Here is a 24717-nt window from a genome sequence, read left to right on the forward strand (position 1 = left end):
CTGTTAACATGCTTTTGATCAGTGAGTTTCACTCATTATTTAGAAATGACTTTTTTCACTTTTTGGGGGAGGGTCCATTATTAGAGTCAAATTTCACTTTGACATTAAAAATTGAAAACTTTCAATATTAGTCATATTTTAAGTAATGTGGACACAGAATCTTAACCAAAGGCATAAGTTCACATGCAAAATCCATTGGCAGCTGTTGGCTTCAGTTGTTTGTGCTAAGGTAGTTTTGTTTTCCATTTTCTGGAACATTTTCTTGTTCAGAATCAGCACTCTTACTTTTGGGAAAATTTCTTTTTGGTTTTATATTTTCAGAGCATTTTTACATCAGAATATACTGTCTTGTCATGAATGTTCTGTCAAGCAAATTTAAGTCAGGTCTGGAAATGATGTCCTGATGAAACTGCTGGTCATTTGGACACAAGTTTGAACTACAGGATAGTCATCTTCATTTAATCTTTCTTGACTTGCTCAAAAACTGCAACATCCATCAAGAATATCAGTTTTGTAAGATTTGCTTATGAGGTGTAGATGCGTTCTAGGAACAGTTTTGCTTTTTGTTAAAAATAAGTATCTAATCAACTCTTTATCTTTTGATTAAAGGCACTGAAAAAAGCCAACCTGTTGAACTGACTGAGTTGTTTTGTGATGTTATTCTGAATTTGAGGCACCCTTTCTCTTCTAGTAGAGGTTAAAGAAATAAATTCATAACTTTTTTGAAAAATAAGTACTAAGATTTAAATGGTACATTTAAATGGTAAAAGATCTGAAAAAGAGGTTTGATTTGAATGGTAACATCATACATAGGATTCTGTTCACAGATTAAGTGAAGAATCAACTTGCCATAATCTTGTGAAGGAGCAAAAGAGTTAACTGTGACAATTAATTTCCAAGCTTACGAGCTGTGGTTTTCTACTATTTGCTCTGTGAATTGGCTTTTCTTTATGACTCTGATAAATCTCTCAAATGGTTTGAAATTTGAAATCTTCAGTCAAGTTTTTCTTTAAGCTCATTGTGAAGTGCTCTTGAGATAAAATCCCTGTGTATTTAAGTTGTCACTGGACAACTCATGCTTGTGGTTAATCAACAAGAGATGAACTCACTCCTCTTCACACCTGCATAGCTTTGAGCCCCCAATGACATCATATCTGTTTTGATGTAATTTTTAAAACCCCAGTCACTGCCTTGAAGTGTGTAGAAAGCAAGGAAGGAGTGATTTGCAACATAACTTTTTGCATCTAAGCCATTGGAGAGAAATGCCTGTGTTTACCTTCAAAGTAAGTGAAATAGGATAGTTTCAAGGCTCACTGCTAAGTTATCAGAGTGTTGCAATCCATGTGTGTTGTTTATTTCATGGTTCTTCAAAGTTTCCACACTTGACAGACCATTAGCCAGGTCACTGGTTTAATCACATCTCTGCAGTGGGAAATTGATCATGTCTTGCTGAGTACCCATCATTTCTTTGTTTGTTATTTGTTGTGAAACCCACACTGATCTAGGAAACATTATTGTTTCTTCTTGGTACAAATGGTTTTCCCTTTCCTACTGTGTTTACAAGGAGTTTTTTAAGAATGTATGTGTTGGATTGTCATTTGCTTGTCATAACTACATATATTTCACATTGCCTTATAGTATGATTAAACTTAATTTCATTATCAGTCATATTTGCCTGGCTCAAAAACAGTCTGCTATATTCTCTGTTCTAACATTACAGTTATTTAGAGTGCAAGACAGGGAGGGCCATACCTCCAGTTGCCATATTTGTTGTGATTCACAGTTTTGATTGTTTTGCGGGTACCTGTGTTGTTATGCCCCTGTCTGTGCCGACACATTGGTGGCCACTCATGTGTGTCATTTCCATTGGCTTAAACAGGTACCAGTAGTGGACAAAACCTCTGAAATGTTCATTTGAGCAGTTACTTCAAGATCCTTAAAAAAATAATAATAAATGAAGCAACAGTAACTTTCTCTTGGTTAGCTACTTGAATGTTAGACTGGTCCTGAATTCATAATACTGATGTTTTATCATTGTACCTGTCTGTAGCTGCTCTTCATCAGTTTAAGTAACATCTCTTGCTGTAAACTTATCCTGAAGTGTGTCTTCTTGTGTTTTCATAGAATGAATTTACTCAATCAAAATAAACTAGGTGTGGATCTTGCTGGTTAGGTTAAGATTCATCGGTGTGGTGATTAATTTCTGTTGCTGTGGCTTTCAAGGTCAAAAATTACATCATTGTGTTAAATGAGTTGATCAGCAAATTTGACTGTATGTTCATTGTGGATTTAGTAATAAGGCAATTATTGTGCTCTTGTTAAAGCATCTCCTTAATGTCCTTAAAAAAGACTTGAAGATTTGCTGATAAAAATGTTTAACAGCAAAACTGATCTATGTAACATTGTGTTATTTAAGACAGACTTGTGCTCTGGATACAGTAGTGATACTTCTGTCTACTATAAACTATGGAGCAGTGATCTGTCAATTTTTTTTGTTCATAGTTAATGGAAGGTTACCATGGTCTGAGCAGTGTTAAGGAAAGTGTCATCATTTTAAATTCATAGGCAATAATTTAGGTTCATTTTCAGTGAGAGTCATTAAGAGTGTTATCTAGACGAATAAGACCTTTGAAGGTTTTGAAAATGGCTCTCTTAAAACATGAAAGGATTGTTTTGAAAAGTACAAACTAAATTTCACTTCAATAATATTTTGCGCAATGAACTTGTGCAAGTACCCCAGTGAAAATTGCTTTCGGTTTAGGAGAAATTTAACATTATTCTTGGCTAGTCCAGTAGGTAACAACCTTGTCTTTGAATTCATCATGATTATTTTACTAACATGCCCATAAAGACGTTTTTTGTGTTGCTGTTTGCGGGAAACCCTATCAATGTTGCTGTTTATAGATTTTTAACAAAGACGATTAGGTTGAGTTCAAGTTGCTCAGGTGTAGTTACTTTGATTCACGATGGTAGTTATTTATTGATTCCCTGTTGTGGGATTCTTTTTGTCGGCAGCCTCCTGAAAACTTAGGCAAAAAGGTTAAAATCTCCTCTTGAAATTTTACTCACAGTCAAAATACCTCATACTCTGAAACTTGGCAGATATTAATATTAACCCTTAGATTTAAGAATTTTAATTGAAAATGGTTTTGTTGTGTTGAAAACTCTTTCTTTCTCTTGTTTCTGCCCTTAATACCAAAAACATATTTACATAGCCCATGCAATCAAGCAAAAATGGCGGTTTATTTGTATCCCTCTATTGGGATGAAAATAAGATTAGTTTTAGTGTTTCTAGTGTGGAGGACTTTTTATTTTGTTAATGTTTCTATCTTGACTACTGCTAACGTCAGAGTTCCTCCATAACTCAGAGATTGGAACAGCCAGCACTTTTGGCTGGATTCTGAGGGCTCCATGCTGTCAGGAATTATGATTTTTTTTATTTAACCTGCACAGGTGTCATGACATAATATTTGATATCTTTCTCAGAATCTTTATTTTATTTTTAGGATAAGGAGAACACAGACTCACTCAATCATCAAGCAACAGTCAAGCGAGGACCCAAAGTTAATGGAGTACGTCGTTCCCTTGTGCCAAGTTCCAGACAAAAGGCAGGAGCTGAGGAAGAAAACAAGCAAATAAGAATTGCTGCTCAAGGACTTGACACCATTGCTCAGCTCAGATTAGGTTTTAGTGGTCAATCCTCTGTAGGACCCCAGGCACACCCCAACGGACAGCAAGAAAGTGTCCAACAAAGCACCAGAGTAAATGGACAGCCTCCAAAGACTGGCACAACATTTGTGGTGGATGTCAGTAAGTGCTATCAGGCTTTATAAAGAAGTACTGTTACCCCTTTTTTCCATGTTGAAAGTAAACAGAAACTGGATGTGATTGTCTTCACAAGTGAGATTGCCTGCTTTGTTTCCACAAGGAAAAGTTATTTCAGTCCCATAATAAATCCCTTACTTAACAAGCTGGACCTCATCTTCATATCTGTTAGGAAAAAGCAAACAAAGAACAAAGAGAACTTAGCATGGAAAGCTTGTTCCACTACCCACCTACCTTTCCTTTCATCTAATTCTGAGATCCTAAAAGCTTTCCGAAAACCTTTTCCCACCAAAATGAAGCCCACTAAATGCCCAGCAAAAGAGGAAAAACATGAGGCAAGAAAAGCGAAAAATGAAGGGAGGAGAGAAAGCGAAAAGTAAAAGTCAAGACTGCTGTGTCACTTTTAAACTAAAAAACTATATCAAAAGTTTGCTTTCTGCGCATACCCAAACTTCGCAAGCTAATATTTTGCATCTGGATCAAAAGTTCTCGAAGTGTATGACCTGTAAATGGCTTTATGGTAAGTTTTAGCTCTTTATAGCACAACAGTGACCAGGAAACTGCTTGACTAGCTTCAAAGTGCGTTTTTCGGCAAAATTTCCAGGGACAAATGGTTAAACTCACGTTTTGCTACAATGATAATTATTTTATGTTGTTATTGTATGACATTGTCACAACTTCGCATTTAGCTTCATATTTGACTAGTTGAAGTGAGTCTTGTGTTCAACCTGTTACACTTTTGGTTAGTAATTATGCACTTGTCTTTTTTGTTTGTTGAGATTATTTTTAACATACCGTGATCCTGTAGCTTTAATTTCTTATTTTATGTTAAGGTTCTGCAAGAGGAGTAACAAGTGAAAATTATCCTCAAGGAATAAAACACTTACACAATGGAGCTAACAATGAGACTCCGAAAGGTACACACATTTTTTACTTAGAAGTAATATCAGTAAAATTATTTTTTCCCTTGCGGTTTCTCTGCAAATGATGTGAACATGAAATATTATCGCAAACTTCCTGCTTTGTTTCCTAAAGGTGATCGTATTCCAGAATAAAAAGACACTGAAATTTGTTGCAAATCTATTCAACATCAAAGTTTTGGATCATTAGAATGCTACATTCATCTTTATTGTTAATTTCCACCGCGCGTCTGGATTTTGCCATGCAATGAAAGCCAAAACAAGGCATTTTAAGTAGAGTTAATGTATTCTTATTCCAGAGTACAGCCAAGCGAGGGTGCCCAAATTTTTTATGGTTCATGTTTGAGACTGAGCTCTGCTTCCTGGGCAACATCTTCATTTTAAGATCCAAGCTTTTGCTCTTGTTTCTGCCTTTTGACATCCTTAGTAGTTTTTCTTAAGTTCAAATATGATTGTTTTTTCATTATCTTGTTTGCAGGAAGAGATTCAGGAACAGTAAACACAACGTTTCGAAAACCATCCACCAACACACCACCCAACAATACCACAGTAACTCATAGTAAACAAGTCCCACTGCTGGAGAAACAAAGAGAAATCTTGGAATACCCATCAGATTTAAAATTTTACACTGTGGCCACATTAGAGGATGTGCAGGCCATCAGAGCTATAGCTTTTCATCCTTCTGGTGATTTATTTGCTGTTGGTTCAAACTCCAAAACGTTAAGAGTTTGCACTGCTGAGGGTTTGCATTCACAGCAGAGAGTAGAGAGGTATAAATTTTGACTTTAAATATCATAAAATTATGTAAAATACCAATGAAAAAGCAGTAGATTGAAAAAGAATTGGTTTAACATAAATTTTTTTTCAGATTTTTCAGTGGCGTAGGTATATTATATATTATTACTTGGATCAGTTTTTGTGGATATTACAACCAATCCCTAAGTTTCACAAATTTAGTTTTTGTGTCGTCATTACCTCTTCACTCTATTGTCATTCAAAGTTACCATGGTAACCCCTCTTTCCATTTTCATACTAATTTTTGTCTCGATTCCCAGTTAACAGTGATTACTGTATTATCTAAGATACTGGCCTCATTATACATTTCTTGTTTTACAGAAGTGTTCATGATCAGCCTCCACAACCAACAATTTTGTTTAAAAGTAACCGGCACCACCGTGGCTCCATTTACTGCATAGCTTGGAGTGCCACTGGAGATATCATCGCCACTGGTTCTAATGACAAAAGTATCAAGATGATGAAGTTTGATGTGGAAACCTGCTCTGTGACCTGGCCAGGATTGGAGCTAGCCATTCATAGTGGCACTGTCAGGGATTTGGCATTTGTCTCCAGGGCCAGTGGCACACCAGTGCTGGTGTCTGGTGGAGCAGGTACTGATGAAGATTCTATAGAGAGGAGAAGTGTGATGTAATGTTACCATGGTAGCAGAATTTTTAGATGACAACAAAAGAGAGCTTAAGCAACGACGATGGCAATGGCAACTAGAATGTCCAAAAAGCAATAGGTTTAGATTGGCAAGACAACAACTTTGCATGCACATCATGCTTTTTTGTACATTTCTTAGCTGTCGTTGCTTGACTGCGACATGAAGCCTCCTAATTTCATTCACCTGCTTTCTGGAGTAGGGGAACACAACACAAAATTTTTCTTTCCCTTTTTGTAAACTTAGATACTGTCCTTTGGGATTCAACTCAGAAATTTCGCCAACATTTGACAAATTAAATGAAACTGAATAAAATCTATGAAATTTGAAACAGTGCAAATTCGCTTTTTAAGTGACGTTTTCGGTTGGTTGTCATCCAGAAATTTTGCTACCATGGCATTGTGATGTAATGACTTCTCCTCACTATTAGAGAAATTTATTATACTTAGGCTGTGTAGCCAATGTGGCTGCCATTGGTGTAACATGAATTTGCTCCAGGCAAGCAAAATGTTAGGGACAAAGTTAAGCTGCTTTTCAATTTTTTTTAGTCCTGAAAAGGGTTGCTGCCTCAATGGACTTAGTTTGCGTTCATCAGGGTTGTCAGAAAGTTTTGAAGTAGACAACTGGCTTGTCAAAGTAAGCAGCCAGTCCAGGGATATTTTATGTAAAAAACGCCATCTATAAAGAAATGCCAAGCAAAGTAGCTGGGCGATACTAACCAAGTAGGCAGTGATTTTCGCCGGCACCTGGCTACTTTTGACAGCCCTGGTTAAGGTAACCTATCACCAGAAAAGTAACGTTTTAATGGTTGTAGAGCCTGTCTTTGAAATGAGCATTTCATACTAAGGGCATGTCAAACATTTACTAACGTAGAGGGACATTCACAGGTTCTCTCCTTCAATTATTAACAATGAGTTTGTCAAATACTTTAGGTGATGGGAATATCTTGATATCTGACTGCAGCACTGGTCAGACAGTTGGACAACTCAAGGGCCACTCAGGGCATATCATGTCTGTGTACGCTGACAGTGATGATATTATAGCCTCTGGATCTGCAGATAATACTGTCAGGCTGTGGGATCTGCGGTCACAGCGTTGTATAGATGCTATTGCCACTGGAGATAGTTGTGTGGCTTCAGTTTGTGTGAATTCATCTGGCAACATGTTAGCTTCAGGTAAATATTAACTACTTACTATGCAGCTTTGGAAGGTTAACCTGTGCTGTCGTAATTATGTCACAGAATTTTTTTTTTTTTGCAGACATTGTTTCTTGTTGCTAACTGTTAATATTAATTGTCCTTGATGTTACATTTTGGCAAATTGTGTTATGATTATCTGCTTACATATTATTGTTGGAGGTCTTAGCAATTTAGCCTGTCAAGAAAGAAGAGGTGAATCTCACCAACCACTACTGTTTTTTTTTTTTTACTTGCTGAGCTTACTATGGAGTCTTTGTAGTTGTGGCTCATAGTGTGTAAAGATGTTGTCCAATACCTTCAAATATTACAAATTGGTGGTACATAGCCCATGGCACCTTACTTTTACACATGGGTAGTTTTTTAGTAAACATCATTATACCTGGGCACCCTGGATTTGACAGGTTCAGAGCACTGGGCTCCCTTTAATTTTTCTTAGATAAGAGCCTTGTTGTATATGTGTGATCGGAAGAATAATGCAATTTGAAGCTAACTTCAGGGTGAAATGAAAGCAAAAACCTGTAAACCCATAAAGGGAAAGTTATAACTTTAGTTTTCTTGCACAGAACTTTGGGTATCCAATACTGTAAGGTCAGCTTGCCCAAAACTTTGGATGACGATTTAAAAGGTGACAAGCTTGGCTTGTGTACAGCTTGCAGCGAACTATCCCCTTGGTTGGTTCCACAGCACTGCATTGCGTCATGTTTGTCACAGTCACACCCTGTTTAAAACAAACTAACCCTTGTATCTATTTGACAGGTCATGAAGACGGTAGCTGCATGATATATGACATTACAGCAGGACGAACCCTTCAACTTTTCACCCCACATACAATGGACTGCCGATCAGTGCGTTTTTCACCAGATAATAACTTTCTTCTAACAGGATCCTATGACACTAGTATTATTATGATGGACATCAGGAAAGACCTAGAACTTAACATACCTCCTTACACAGTTGTTGCACATCACAGGGACAAAGTGATACAGTGCCGCTGGCATCCAAGCCTTCTTGCATTCTTAAGCTCCAGTGCTGATAGAACTGTCAATCTTTGGGCTCCTGAATTCTGAAAAGTAAAAATGACTTTGTTGGTAGTAGGAGGCTCATTATGTTACATCAATGTGACCATAGTAAAAATAAGAAGAAGATGTATTTTGTAAAGTATTGAAAAAAAAAACAAAACCAACAAAAGTACTGCTGTCCAGAGAGGTTTAATTTGAATTTTAACACTGCAGCGTCCGAGTTTGTTCACGGACTTAAATGTTAGAACTGCTGGTACGTTATGCAGATTTAGCAAAGAGAAGGCAACAACGGTGATGACGGCATTCACAAATCTAAAATTCATTTGACATTGTGTTGTATGCTGACATACAAGCTTACTGTTCACATGTTAAAAATGTATTGTAAGAGGGCATGTCTGTTGTCCTCTCATCCACGACTCTTCTTTCATTCATTCATTCATTCATTCATTTATTTATCGACCTACTATGTTATCCTATTTATTAACTCCAGGAGTAAAAAAGGGACATCCTTGGAGTTGGTGATAAGGGTAAATATGGTACATACTGTGAAAAGTTTGAACCCAGGAGTCATTTCAAAAGTAGGCCTGAGTATGATCGTCCAGGTGAACGTAGTCCTGAGTAGGACTGTTGTTGTTCAGAGTGGTGCAGACTGATGTTTCAACATAACCTGTGTTGTAGTCCTCTTCAGAGTCACTTCGACTCGTGAAATACTAGATATGTGCATCTGAGGACAAAATGTAAGGGGCCAAATAAAAGGTTTTTCTGTTTTGAAGTGTAAAAAATGATAAGCTGCAATAAATACAGTAGTGAGCTGCAGAGCCCTTAGCCTGCGTAGCTGGTGGGAGAGTTACACACGTGGTACTTCCTTGGTTGCAGAGCTGTCACACGCACAGTAAATTTGACTGGTTCACAATTTTCTTAATGCTCTGCTGCCAAACCAATACAGTGCCAGCCTGCTAATCCCAGCAGGTATGCAGGCTAAGGAGATTGTTGTCTACTGTTGTTGTCATCAGAAAACAAGGCATTTATTACAAAGAGGATAGGGTCAGATCAAAGGCCCATTTATTTTGACAAGATTTACACAGATGTTGATTTATTTTTATAAAATTTCAGGGTTGTAATCCCTGGTTACCATTGTGGTTGGTGACTACCAAATTGGTTTGGAACAAGAAAATTATTACTAAGAATTTGCTGTTAAAATATTTTCAGATTTTTCATCCTCTCTCCACATTTTTGAAGTTTAATGTCTGGTTACTAGTTACACAAAGAAAGGTGGCATATTAGTTGCATGTTGCATTTTTCCTGCAAGTATTGAACAATTCAGAATCTTCTGCAGTTGGTGACATCATTTTTTGTATCATTGTTTAAATGAGAGTTCTTATTGATCAGAGAGAAAGAATTATCCTCTGTTCAAACATTATCGGCTTGTCATACAACTATTTTACAGCATTTAGGCTCATAGCTCAAGTTAAAATTACATCTGTCTGGATAGGCTCACAAAGGACATTTTCAACACTGTCAATCAAAATTATTTATTGTTGCCTATACAAATGATCAGTATGCTTAATTTATGATAGCTGTATTTAAAGGTTGCACACATTTCTTGTCACTATTGACTCAGTGTACGTTTCATGCATGATGACTAAACAAACAAAGTTAGGTACGAACGTGATAACAATAACTTATTAATTTATTTTTCCATTTACAAGTTGTATATAATGTTGGTTGAAAATTAATTGAATTTATTTATGATTTTGGAGAAAATGAGATAAAATATTGAGATATACACTAGTATTTAAAAGGTCGTTAGGATTATGCTAATTTGTTGTCATAATTTGTTGTGTATGCATAAAAACATGGACAACAATCCAGACTTAACTTAAAAGAATAAATTTGTATTTTATGCAAGAGAAGTTAAAGCTGTGTGAGTGTTTTTAGACTTTGGTGCAATGGGTAGTGAACAAGGATAATTTATTGACCAAAAAGAGGATTAACAAGTTGAAGTGTACACTGATTACAGTGCTGACATCTGTCACAACAAGAGTTTTCTCGCGTAAAATTGATGTACTGCACTTTTAAGTTGGGGGGAATTCAACACACAATATCACAGAGAAAAGTTGATCATGATTTTTTATAATTATATTATCCCGCTGCTTGAAATAATGACTGCGGCGTATTCTGTAGCGAGAATGTTTTCTTTGTTGGTCAATAAAAACTTATTAACAAGCCTTAGCCCAAACTCTATTCAAAGGACCATTTCGTTGTGCCCAGGGGTGTCCTATGAATAAGGGGTTCTATGTAACAGTATTTTTTTTTTCAAAAGTGGTCCTAATCATCCTCTTTGCATTTCCAGCAAGACCAAGGACAAATCTGCTGATATCATGTGAGCTCCAATGGGAAACTGTTCTAAAGGGTTTGTGAAATGTTACTTATTGTAGTTTAGCCCTGTTATGGAAATTTATTATGGTGGTGATAGGTAATAAATAATAAATTAGCAAGTGCATTTCCATTGACCTCAGGGAACTTACCATTTACATGGAGAAACAGAACAAGTGCATGGTTCATGCTAATCTGTTTGGGAAGCTTCAGAAAATATGGGCTTTCACTTACAAGGCTGTGCATTTTCCACTCATTTTAGTCACTTCAGCTGATTTGCTACACTTTCTAGCAGATCATTCTCCCAAAAGGATAACTTTGTAATCATTTATTGTGTTTGCATGCAAAGCTGGCCCACTGGCCCCTTGTGCCTAACTTTTGCTCCCAGGGGGACTTAAAAACCTAAGGCACCATCCACCAAATGCATTTTTAATTTGTTTGAAACACACACTAATACACTGAGCGTTATTGAAAACTCATCAATTTGAAAACGCTGTTGAAACTGGATCAAAACAAAAACACATACATATCATGTTAGTGTGTACATTCAAAAAACTTGTGTGTATAGCTTGGTGCACAGAGTTCAACTTATGCTGCAAAATGCAATTCTCATTGTTTCCAAACATTTTAGCGTGGACAGTCAAAAATGTATCAAAACAGAAATGTGGACAGGAATCCATCAATGTGTTTTCGATGACAACGAAAATGCGTAATTTTGAAAACGCATTAGTTTTGACAGGATGTTAGATAATTCTTCATAGAAATCCTATGCTGGGCTCCCTGGATTTCACAGGTACATAGCACTGGGATCCCTCCAATTTTTCTTAGAGCACAGCCTTGGCATGAGATTTTTTAACCCCAGTTTGACAAACCAAATACCATGATACTGATCCAACAGTACTATTTATTTACAGACTAGCCTATTTGATACATGCTTGTATCTCAATAGAACCAGTATAAATTAATTAAGTTTACTTCAGTTCTATAAATCTGCAAATGCTGAATTTGTCATTCCACCATAAGGCAAAGTCTTATAACCACTTATTTTAAACAAAAATATTTTTTCTCTCACTCATACATTACTTAATATTGAGTTAAAACAGGCGGTGTTTTAAATAACAGCTATCTATGGTAACATTGAGCCTTGGTTGGCAGAAATTTTTGTACATGTAGTATGGAAATGTTTAGTGTCTTTGTGTAATTATTAAAAGGTAAATAAATCCACTAACTATTCAGTGAACTGTCGAATGTAATTGTGAAAATCAAAAGTGGTGAGCACAAATAGAAATTCACAAAAATATTAATTCGTTGTGCATGAAAATGTCTTACAATCAATCAATCAATCAATAGGTTGTGTAAGACATAAGTTACTAGTTCAAAAAATAACAAATTCTTTTCATGAACCTGTGATTCAAACTTTCTTCAATTTAATTTATTACTACTTGCTTCAAGTGGAGTCCCTACACGTCTGGACCACCCTGCTAATAAAAAGGATCAAAACAACCAAGATTTTAGACGACTAAAGTTGGTATAAATTATATGCATGATATTGTCAAGTTTCACTAACAAAAAAATTTAGATTTGTCTGTCGAGTGGAGGTATATTCAATATCAAAATGTACAATCACATGAAGCAATGTTTTCTGTTAAATAAAATGTAATTTTTTTCTTTCGTGTGTTATTATACAAGGACAAAAATAAATTTGTAAAATTGAAAGCACTGAAGAAGACAATGTTACGAGAAACTACAATGTTTTCAGTCCGCAGAATTATATCTGTGAATGAAAAATCATATGTTTTGTGTTCTGAGTATTTTGACTGAAGCGGGGCTGTCACTAAGATTTCAAGTTGCTGGGTACACTGTATACTCAGGTGGGGAATTCAACACCTAGGAAGTTCTTTTTTCTTCTTTTTTTTTTTCTATTTCCTGTAAAAGTAGCTGGGGATCATGCTAAAAGAAGCCATGGCAAAACTTCCCGTCCTTCAGACCTGAAGTAGTGAAGCATATATAAGAATAGTCATCAAATATTAAGTGCTAGTCATAGGTAAAAAAATTGAAGTCAAATTCTTCACAGAACTATTATTTTAACAAGGGACATTCATAAATAAACATTCGCGTAATGCTTGCTATAATATTTATTACATTACAAGCATGCCTCCCTAATCAAACAAATTCAAATACATTAAAATTATCTTCACCAGAAATGCAGACTGTGAGATACACTTAGCATAAAAAGGCTCATAACCTGATAAGATTTGAGTCACATTCAATTTCTATTTCTTAAGGAAGCAAATATTCAATTTTTAGATTTTAGTCTATGATGATAAAATAGGATCAGTAGAAAGGATTTTTACTTTCCTTGGTCAGTGACCAACATTTACAGCAAATGGTATGAAATAAATTATTATTATTATTATTTTTATAATACATTAAATTCATGTCCTACTTGTAAAATGCTACTATAAAGCTACCAGTCTTTACGACCTAAGATGGGTAACACAGTCAAATTAAGTTTGTCAGAATTTGCAAGGATGTTATGGACTTCTGACATAGTCTTGCAGGATGTGTTCTCTCCATTGATCTCAAGAATCTCATCACCAGGATTAAGAAGTCCTGCCATGAATTTCGCTGAAGCACCGTCCATAATACGGCTTACAAACACTCCTTTCCTGTACTGATTGAAACCTTTCTGAATAAAAAAGCCAAATAATCCACCGGGGCATCGTTGCAATTCCAAAACATAAGCACTTCCCAGGTCTTCTCTCATTGCCACAATTCTTCCCAAGCTCTGGCCCCCAGTTGGCCGGCTCACAGCTGTTCGAGAGTCAAACCATTTTTTGGTCAGCTCATTGACATGTAAAGATTGTTTCTTTGATTTCTTGCTGAAAATCTTACTTTTGCTTTTTCCCTTGTCCACAGACAGCCTGGGCTTCTCACTAACTGGTACATCATTTACAATATACAGACCAGATCGACGCCCAAACTTACGCCTCTTCTTCTTTGGCTTCTTCTCATCAAAGCCAACATGAAGGAAGTCACCACTACTTCCAAGACTGTTGCTCCTAGCGAGCTCCGGCATGCTCCTCCATTTGTGATTTACCATAATGTCTCTTGGATCAGATGTGATCTCAGAAATTGGATTAAGATTGTAGGTGCTGAAGTATCTTTGACGTGCCGACATATGTGGTCGCAGTATAAATTCACTCTGCACACTACAAACAGTTTCAGCATCAGAATCAGTTTCATCTTGACTGCCACTAAAACTATGACTTTCAGAAAAAATGCTCCGGCGATAGATACTTGAACCTGTTTAGAAAAGCAAAGAAATTTGTTAATCAAGGAAAATTCTATCGCAATACATTACTACTTTGAATGTTACACTTTTAGAAGCATAAATCAACATACTTGGTTGGTGGATTAATTTTGAATTTCATTGAGTCTGTTGGGGGCCCAGAACAAGGATTTTGGTGCTGCTTCGCAGACATTACTTACTGACGTTAGATTACATCTGCAAGCAACACAGGCTAAGACTAGACTGCAGTAAAACCTGTTTTGAAAGAACCCCATGTTAAATGGGCAAACTGTGTTCAACTGGCAAAACAATTAACTCCCAAACTGCTGTCTCCATATCCCCTTTACGCAATTCATATTAAGCCAACGCCTCTACATTTAATGAACATTGCACCAATCTGTCTGCTCAACACAGGTTTTCACCATACATGCATGCTTAAAGGTTAAAAATTTTTTAAACAGGTTTTATTTTTTAGTCAAGCATGCTTTAACAATGATACTCTAAAAATGCAAGCATTTCTTTTCTTTTTTGTGTGTGTTTGAGCACTCCAAAAGGGGGGGAATCACGGTCCCAGGCATTCCTAGCGGAGACCGTGGAAACTGGGGGTAAGAATTGCAATGTGACTAACAACATACAAAAATTTTCCAGAGCGCCATGTATGTTTTGTGAAGAAAGCTTAGGAAAGATCAATGTTAAAGATGTCAAGCTTTTCCGAACAGGTCGGTCTACAAATTCTATTGCTTGAAAGCTTTGATTACTTTGGAACACGTGAATACTTCAGTGGTAAAAAAAAGAAGAATCTTAATCAGCAAAACTTTGTGATTGGGTGTTGTAAACTTTCATCGTATGCAAATGAGTCTTGTGATGAGAATGCAGTTTATTTTTGGTGATGATTGAAATGAGGTTTTTGCTCTTTGGCAATGATGAAATTTTTCTCAAATTGAGGTCATTGATTTTTGTGTATTTATACATGTGTACTCAATTCAATCAATTCAGAAACAAATCACCGAATAAGATGTAAAAAGTAAATATCCTGAAGATTACTTGACCGTCGATAGAGTAGGAAGTGAAAAACTTTTAGTGAGGAAATCGTGTTTGTGTAGAACTAGCCGCTTCCTCATTCCTTATCTAGTCCCCAAGCAACCTCAACTTAAATGCTTTTAGTATTTTAATATTTTCTAATATTGCTAAATTTAAAAACCTGCATGCGAGAGTTCAAGGCATGTTCACAACTGCCTTTTTGTTGCTGTGTGCACGCACTATGTTTTTTATACTCTAACTTGAATGAGGAAAGCTCAATTTGATTGAACTAGATACAAACCATACTAAAAATAAACGTGTACTGTATTGAAAAAAAAACAACACCAAAAGCTAACTATGTTAATATTATTGCCAAGAGTATTTAGGTCCATCATTTAATTTTCCTCTTTTTTTTGAGCAACTGTAATTAACTTTGTTCAAAGTCCGTCCCCAAAAAAATGACTTGCTATTTTAATAAAATTTTGAATCATTTCTCCGCTCGCTGTTAACGTTAAAATTGGTACCAGCAAGCGTGTTAACTCTATTTTGAACCTGCGACTTTCACGCTCCCCGAAAAAAGAACACTTGATCGAGGGTGCAATTACTTCAGCGCTTTTTGCGTTCGAAAATTACAATATATAGCCTTCCTAGGATGTGTTGCAATCGGAGTTCAATTATTTGTAATTTTCACAGCCTAATTTCGAATACAGTAAGATTTAATATACTTCACTTCCTTCCTCCTTAGTCTCTTCAGACGGAAAAAAAACATTCTATGTTTTTTAATGAAAGTGGAAATGTTCCGGTCAATTTTAAATAGGGTTTTTACAATCTTTAATTCACGCATCCTGATATTCTTCCAAAAATATCTGAAAGACGTAAACTAGTGTATTTTAAGCGTGTATAAGTAAATTATTTACATAAACAATCACATCTTTGCGTCAGAGGAAATTTCTTACTCGCCACAATATATATATAGATCATACCGAGCAAAGCGTTCTAAAATCAATTTATTCACAAGCACGTCGGTTAAAATTGCTTTAAACTGACAATGAAGTTATCTTAGCGTACATTAAAAAAATGCGCTCCTTGTCTATTAAACTCAAATAAAATTAGTGTCGAGTCGATTCAATTTTGCTTTTTCACAACACCTGGCTAAAAGGCAGATTCTCTAAATATAAAAGTAACAAATTAGTCAAATACGCGGCCAATCATAGTTTCCCGGCAGTAAATGTTGCCATTATCGAATAAATACGAGAGCTCTATGCTTTTTGCCTCACAATAAATCGGCCCTTTTTTCACTCCACAACTAATTTTATACCGCTTTTCAAGTAATCACTGAATAAACATTCGATAAAAAGATCGGCCATTGATAGATTGGTAAATTGCTCTTAACAGATCATAGGGCGAGTCCGACATGCACGAAATTTTGCTGCAAGCTTCGATTTTAAAATAAGTGGAAACTTTCTCGGTGTTCCGGGCTGGAAGAGGATAAAAGCAAACACAGACGGATCGTTCTCTACAGTTGTGGGTCTAACTTTATTTTTAGACGGGCATCTAATGAAACACAAAACATTACTTTTGCGTCAATCCACGGAAACGATGGCCGATTACCGGAAGACCAAAAGAGTATCTGGCAATCGCTTTCGAACTTTGCTTGTAAGAAAATTTACATTGTACATAAAAAAATCATATCAGCATGAAGAGACTCATTTCATCGAATTTTCACCAGAAATATCAGTCCCTCAAATAAGTGAATTTTGCAGATATTTAAATTTGAAGAGCATTATTTGATGGTGTTTCCTGTTATAAGGATGCCCCCAAGTGACAAATCACCATGAATATCATTTTAATGTGTGCTTTCGCGATTCTGAAAATACAATTTTTATAAATAGCACAGGAATCAAAAATAGAAACAGTTCCGAAACAGTAAAATTTACTCTATTATATGTTGTCGACTGTGTTTTTTTTTGTGTGTGTATGTTTGACAATTCTTAGGTAGCAATACATTAACGTAATCTTTGCCTTTGATTTATGGACTAGACGTAGAAAATTAAGCTAACCAACTGTAAATACCGAGGTTAAACTTTCTGGCTTTTGGGCGAATTGGATAGTTAGTTTAAGCCACTTTTTCGAGACAAAACTAAAGCGAATACAGTTCTGAATGCTACAATTTTTTACACGCTTCAGGCTTCTAAACGAAGGGATCATGATTATATGCCAGACATCGATCATATCAATCTTCTGAATTATTGCAAAACTTGGGTTATTTAGTATTTGCGGGGGCAAACCAAAGTTGCACAAATAAACACCGAGTGAAAAGAGACAGTAAAGGAGGTGAGAAGTCGCGAACTACAACAATAATATAATTTAACCGAGAACTCACCCCTCCGATTGTTGCCATTAGACAAGGACCCACTTCGACTTTTTCTTCCTTGATTGCAGTGAATATGGTTGGCCGCAAAACCAGGGCTATCCAAGCTTTCAGATTTGATTTCCTGATTTCTGTAAGCGACAGATTTGAGAATTCCTCGGCGGTCTACCCTCTCTACATTAAAATCAGAGGCAGAGCTTAAATACTCTAGGGAATTCCTCCTTGACGACGACAACGCAATCAAACTTTGCGATTTCGTCGGAAGTGTCTGCGTACCCTTTAGACCCATTTCTACGGATACTGCTGGTTTGACAGTTCTCGAATTTGGAGTACGATCTGTCGATATTCCGCTATCCTTGTCCGATTCCACGCTATCCCCGGGGTAAAGAAAGTGCTTATTAACACCCAAACAGGTTGGCGTAGGTTCGTGGGACGTTTTCGAATTCACCGAGTCGCGATCGTGGTCGATTTCATCGAACGCACTATCGTAACTGTCCTCAAGATTGTGGAGTTTCATAGCCACTGAGAGAGGTGGCGGTCTTCGTCTTGATATAGCAACAGCGGTGGAAGGGTTATAATCATTTTCCCCACTTCCTAGCACTTGTAATGTATCTGTTTTTGATGTTTGTATATCTTGACGCTCCACTGCTTTCAGTTCAAACGACTCTGATTGATCAATGGTCCCAGAATGTGGCGACTCTGAGGAAGACAACACCGAAGAAGTTCTAGAATTCTTAAATATCTCAGGGTACTTAAGTTCCAGTTCTTTGAAGCGATTCCTAGCCCGTTGTAACATCTCTTTGTGCTCGAAGATATCTTCTTCGAACATAACGCTCTTTCGAGACCCGTTTCGCGATGAAGAAAGATCGAACATGCTCTTAGAAAATCCATTTCTGTGGCTGTGAGACGATGACAAGACGGGATTAATTCGTCTCTGCGGTGAGCCAACGTTTAGAATACTTTCAGCATAATTTTGCGGTGAGACGTCAAAACTTTGAGCACCTGAAATTCGAAGTGGATTTCTGTTCCACTCCGTGGCCCGTCCTGTAGAATCTAATGACGTCTCTGATCTGTAAATACTCTCTTTTCCTGCCATTCCCTTGAAAATTCAGCTAATAATGGACACGAAAGATCGCGATCTTCAATGAAAAATCTACGATCACGATTTCTTGACCGAGACTAAAATCATAGTCCTCTGTGACCCGCTGAGCCGTGATATTTGAGACAGAAAATTCGTTAGAAAAATTTTTGGCTGTGTTGTCTCTGACGTCATTATTCTCAAGTTGTCAATGATTGCTCATTCAAAACTAGCCAATCACACTTTACTTCCGATCGAATTTCCCAAAATAGCTTACATCCCAAGAGGCCAATAAAACTGCAATTATTCATTCCTGTCCCACTTAGCTTGCGGAACACTTATAAACCCATTAAATTCGGGGGTTATGTAAGGGCTTTTATTCCACGTGGGTAAAATTTGTTCTGAAAGCGACAAACCATGAGCCCGCATGAGGCAATATTAAAATGTTGCTTTTTCTGGTCGAAATTTCTGTTTCGTTTTCTTTGTTTATTTGTTTGTTTCTAGTTCTTTCGAGGCAATATTTCTATTTATTTATGTATCTTTTTTTTTTTTGCAATCATTACCTTTCAATTTCTGTTTTCTCAGTTAAATTTTCCTAATCAGCAGCCTATCGGTAATAGGCTCCTTCCGAATGCCTTTTTCAAATTTATGCTTCAGTCACTCATTGTAACCACGAAGTGACCACGTTTTCGAATTCGGCAGGAGCGCATGAACGTTTTGAATCCGTGGGAACTGAGGGAAGAAAAAATTATTGTACTTTTTCCTTAGTAACTGGACCTACAAATGATCACGTCACGCCGCCCACGAGATTTTAAAAACCTATCTATCGACGTAAGCAAAGAAAAACATTGTAAGAAACATTGTTCGTATAAAAGCGAAAACTGGACGTTTTGATCAAGCTTTCCCATCACGAAACAAACCTGTTCGATTAATCAAGTTTTCCGTGTCAAAAAAGTCCGAAAGAGACCAGTTTGGGAGAAACTCAAGCTTCATTCGACGGTGTCAGTGGGTATACCTCCAGTCCGAAAACAGTTTTAAAAAACTCTCTTAGTCAGTAGTTAGCAGGAAGGGACTTACGTCAGTTTAGTTATAATTATATGTCACGCTTCTGTACCACCTGGGATATCGACGATCGTTAAGGAAGTCCCATCCTCGGAGACCCAGGGGCAGTTAGTCGGGTCGCTAAAATGTTCGTGGTGAAAGTTTACTGTAAGATCGAGACGAGCCCCTGGGCACTTACTCTTACCGAACCAGTTCCAGAAGCGTTTGAATTGCCTGCTTCTGATTGGCCAGAAAAATTTTTTTCTGGCCAATCAGCGAAGAGAAGCTGCCGGGTGACTCTCGTGTTTTCTTACACGACGTAGTTTTCCTCATCGATCGCCATAGTTGCGTAGCCCGTTCAACGGGGAAAGTTTCTCGACGAAAGTTTCAGAACAAAATGTTAACAACCCGCAAAATTACAACCTTTAGCACGGCTACAAGAAACAAACACTCTCCGATGAATTTTTAGGGCGGATCTTTCCAAGGTATCGTAAATTTTTTTTGCTGATACGATACGCGATGCATGACTTTCACTTTCCACATCTTGATTTGCTCACATTGTCTAGTATACAACGCCAAGCTTACATTTTAGATGTCCATGTTCGTTGCACGACTTCTGAAACTTTCTACAGCGTGAAAATTTCCGTTGCACGGGCCACGCAACTACGTCGATTGATCGTGGGAAATGCCGGCTTGCTGCAGTGCCTTCTTCTTGCTTTCGCTCCATACTCCTTTCGAAACTTTAAAGCTTAAAAGCTTACAGCAATTGACCGTACGAATTCTGCCGAAGTTGATAGTAGTATTAACTTTAGATTCGAGGGAGACCTCCTACAAGCGCTTGAAGAATTAAAAGGCTTGTCTTTGTTTCGTGTGGTACAGTTCAAAGCGAAGCAAAGATTTTTTATTGAGAAGATTCTGGAAAGAAGAGATGTTTTTGGGCAATTGAAAGAAGAGTCTAACCTTCCAAATGTTGGCTATAAGCTAGGGGGTTTAAAAATCGTTAGATGCTAAAGGTTATGAATTCCCTAGTAATCCATTGGTCATAGTGATTTCACCTCTCATGTCAATTGTTGAGGACCAGGTAAAGTACTCGAGGTCACTAGGAATTCAGGCCGGTTTCTTAGGGGAAAGCAAAACAAAAGATCGAGAAATATTGAATGGCTAGGGAGCGTTTTCTTTGTTGTACGGAAGCCCGGAATCATTAACTGGGGGACAAGAAATTCAGGGCAATGTTCTTTAAGGAGTTTTACCAGATGAATCCTGTTGCAGGTACATACAGCTGTTCATTGGTAAGTATGCTGATTAGTTTACTAGGAAGGGTGCTACACTGAATTCATTGTGGGGAGTTCTGAAGGGGTAAAATGGGATGTTGTTGCTCTGGGAAATTGTGATTTAAGTCACTGAGAATGGGAAAAAATGTAAAAGATGGGAATTGAGGGTGAAACAGTTTCAATGGGATTGATATCCCCCCTTCAGGACCCTCATTATTCTTAAAAGTAGATCTGGCTTTTATTCAAGGATGCTCAGTAATCTTATATCTACAAACTGACAGACACTTCACAAGAATTATCATGTTTTTTTGTCACCATTTATTGACAATTGAAAGCTGATGAAGAAAGCCTTGTGACTGCTTAAGATAATAGTGCAATTGAACATTTACATATTATAAATGGAAAAACACCCCATAATACAGAACTACAGATGCCATTACATTAATTTTATATTTAAGCTGTTGAGATTTTTTTAAAATTTTTTTATTGGAGTTCACATGTCTACTTATGTATCTGCTTGAGTTATGTATATACTAGGGAGCTGTAATATTTTATTTTAATTTGTTAATAAACATTTATGCTGGGGTATTTGTTGGTGATTCTTTCTGTCCCAAAGGGTTTGTTTTACTAGGTGACCAACAAGTATACTTGAGTATATTATTTGAAAACTGTCTAGAAAAATGGGGTGTGCATTATATTCAGGTGCACATTATACACAAGTAAATATGGTATACCTACACATAACATACAAAAACTGTTTTCCAACACTCTCTGGAAGAAAGGGAACTGTGCTGAAATTGTCTCTTACTGTTTTCCATAATTCTAAAAGTCTTTCTTCTTTTAGATTTTATTAAGTGTACAACCTGCAGAAGAGAAAAAACTCCTTCCTTTTTTGACGACAGTAATGAAAACAGCAGAATCATTCCAAGCAACTTATGTTGCGACATCAGTGCCAAAGACTGTTAGTCTGCTTGAAGAAAATCAAAATGATCTGTGACAGGAATTTCAAGAATCAAGTCTTCACTGCTTGTATTCTAGAATTTATATTCTCTGATTGTCTTCTACAGGAAACAATAATTGATAATTGTGATAAATTATGTTCTGTGGAAAGTATTTTAGAGACACTGGGTGGAATGGTGACCATGCAATGACGATTTTTACCTTTCTGAAGAGGGTGTTTAAAGATTTAAAAATAATTATCAATGAAGAATATTATTGTCAGATGAGGAGAATTATGATAGGGAAGTTATGAAATATCAAACAAATGCACCAAAGGAAATAGTTAATATTGCAGCATTATTTTTTCAAGATAAGTCCAATCTTGTAGATTCAATTCCAAGGGAGTTAAAACAATGGCACTGTGGATGTGTTTGAGGGGGTCGGTAAGGGGAAACATCAAGTTGAGCATAGATAAATAGTTTGGCAAAAAATCACATATTATGTGAAATTACTTTTATCCATGTATTTGTTAGAAAATATCTTATAATAAAAATTCATTTATACTATATTAGCCATAATTCTAATCACAGTGAAGATTAACCTAGGTTCTCTTATGCGGTTTAGTAAGCCAGAGACCCAGGTCCTTTAAATCAAGAGCTAAAGTTGGATCTTTGGAAAGTGTCCCTATTCCTTGGTCTCTTCTCCCTGGAATTTCTTTAAGAGCGTTCACTTCTTGTAAAGTTTTAGTGATTACAAAAATATCTATATAGACATCCCACCCTTCCACGATTTCTCAACTCAGTACCTACACGTGTCACACACTGCGCGTTTATCGCCCTCCAAAACTTTCACACCAACCACTTTCAAACATTTTCACAAACTCACCTTTATTTTTTTTTCTTCACTTGTCCGTAAAAATAAACCCACACAGCCTGCAAAAATCGACCTCAATTAACAAGTCAGGATTCAGCACATAACCGGACCGAGATTTCGAACTAAACATAACGGCTGTATTTAAGATACGTACGGTAAGGGACTTTGGCGCGAAAGCAAGAAGGTGCGTGCACTGCAGCAAGCCAGCAATTCCCACGATCAATCGACGTAGTTGCGTGGCCCGTGCAACGGAAATTTTCACGCTGTAGAAAGTTTCAGAAGTCGTGCAACGAACATGGACATCTAAAATGTAAGCTTGGCGTTGTATACTAGACAATGTGAGCAAATCAAGATGTGGAAAGTGAAAGTCATGCATCGCGTATCGTATCAGCAAAAAAAAATTTACGATACCTTGGAAAGATCCGCCCTAAAAATTCATCGGAGAGTGTTTGTTTCTTGTAGCCGTGCTAAAGGTTGTAATTTTGCGGGTTGTTAACATTTTGTTCTGAAACTTTCGTCGAGAAACTTTCCCCGTTGAACGGGCTACGCAACTATGGCGATCGATGAGGAAAACTACGTCGTGTAAGAAAACACGAGAGTCACCCGGCAGCTTCTCTTCGCTGATTGGCCAGAAAAATTTTTTTCTGGCCAATCAGAAGCAGGCAATTCAAACGCTTCTGGAACTGGTTCGGTAAGAGTAAGTGCCCAGGGGCTCGTCTCGATCTTACAGTAAACTTTCACCACGAACATTTTAGCGACCCGACTAACTGCCCCTGGGTCTCCGAGGATGAGGAAGTCCGAGTCTTAACCAACTGGTATAGCGCGCGCTAACAATTTGTCACAACATCATGTCAGAAGTGATCGGCTCCTGATCATGTATCATTCACTTAGTAAATCAATTACTTATATTTAAAAAACACTACCATTGTTCCCAGGCAGGGGTCGATTACTAAGCTCCTATTCCAAGTCAAATTTGACTTCTTTAACAATATATCAAAGTATCCTTCTAGTTGTTAATTTTTACGGTCACGATAGAAGAAAATCGTTGTGAATAATAACACTAATGAAGTAACCTGAGATCAGGCTCTATTTTCGTTTAGCTTTGTAAATAACATTCCGGCGGGCATGCGAAACGCCGTTAGAGAGAATGTATGAGAACCGCTCAAATTGGGCCTGATCTCAGGTTGCTAATGAAGAGCCGAGAACGTTCCTGATTCTTAGACAAATAACCAAATAAGATAGTAATTTTATTTTGACCGGAGACCCAAAGCTCATGATTTTAAGAAAGAAATGCCATCGATATATTTCTTTCAGCTTTCTTTCTTTCTTCTTAGATAATATTTTTTTTTCTTTCGCTCCATCCTGGAATACTAGGAGCAAAGAAGACCAAGAGCGCGTATCCCCTGCTGTTTCATATGGGAACGTACGTCTCCTCCGCGTTTGACACTCTTGAAACAGGATATGAAATTTAACCTGACTTCTTGCAGTTCACGGAGCTTATTGCTGGTTTATTGAGGAAAGCATCAAGTTTGCGCAGAGAGCAGCCGTTTTCCGATCTTGTCGACAGATAAGATGGGGTTTAATCGGCCATGAAAGCAGGGTTTTTAAAATTACCCCAGTTAATGTCGCCGACTTCGTCGCGGGGTTATATCATATTTTGTACGTATTCCTGATCATTAAATGGGCAAAAACTGAATCATCGTCATTAAATGATCGAGGTGTGGTTTACGTGGTTAACCGCAAGCTTACGTTTGATACAAACAAGACAAAACAAAACGCCCGCCGATTGTTTTTTGTTAGCCTGCGTAGCATGGCGGTTTTGGTTGGACGCGCTAAATAATAATAAAGGCAGGGGAGGGCAGAGAAACTGCGAGAACCGCCATGCTACGCTAGTTTTTTATCGCCAGCAACGCAGCGCTAGCTGATTTTAAATACAGGAAGAATAACGCAATGACTATAGCAGTTGCCGCTAATCAGTACATTCTACAGAAAACTGCAAAAGAAAAACAAATTATTATAGTCAACAGTCTTAATAATAACATAAATTAGGAT

General features: G+C 37.1%; 2 protein-coding genes across 3 annotated transcripts in view; one reads left to right on the top strand and one right to left on the bottom strand.

Annotated features, from left to right (window-relative positions):
- Positions 1-10633, top strand: part of LOC140937680 (WD repeat-containing protein 47-like) — a 15791-nt gene extending 5158 nt beyond the window's left edge. Inside the window, exons 3-8 of the mRNA XM_073387240.1 lie at positions 3507-3810; positions 4659-4742; positions 5224-5515; positions 5862-6133; positions 7119-7361; positions 8142-10633. Of these exons, the coding sequence (XP_073243341.1) occupies positions 3507-3810; positions 4659-4742; positions 5224-5515; positions 5862-6133; positions 7119-7361; positions 8142-8452 (1506 nt within the window). The 3' untranslated portion in view covers positions 8453-10633. The remainder of the gene's footprint in view (positions 1-3506; positions 3811-4658; positions 4743-5223; positions 5516-5861; positions 6134-7118; positions 7362-8141) is intronic.
- A 1033-nt stretch (positions 10634-11666) lies between these two features.
- The window catches only part of LOC140937683 (uncharacterized), a 29341-nt gene continuing 16290 nt past the window's right edge, over positions 11667-24717 (bottom strand). The window contains exons 1-2 of one of the 2 annotated variants that reach the window (XM_073387245.1): positions 17476-18672; positions 11667-14086 (exon numbers count right to left, since the gene is read on the bottom strand). In XM_073387245.1, the coding sequence (XP_073243346.1) occupies positions 13248-14086; positions 17476-18559 (1923 nt within the window). In that variant the 5' untranslated portion in view covers positions 18560-18672 and the 3' untranslated portion in view covers positions 11667-13247. Of the gene's footprint in view, positions 14087-17475; positions 18673-24717 lie in introns of those variants that run through there. The other variant, XM_073387246.1, reaches the window with a different exon arrangement.

This window comes from Porites lutea, chromosome 5 (genome assembly GCF_958299795.1).
Source record: "Porites lutea chromosome 5, jaPorLute2.1, whole genome shotgun sequence".
Taxonomy (NCBI): Eukaryota; Metazoa; Cnidaria; class Anthozoa; order Scleractinia; family Poritidae; genus Porites; species Porites lutea.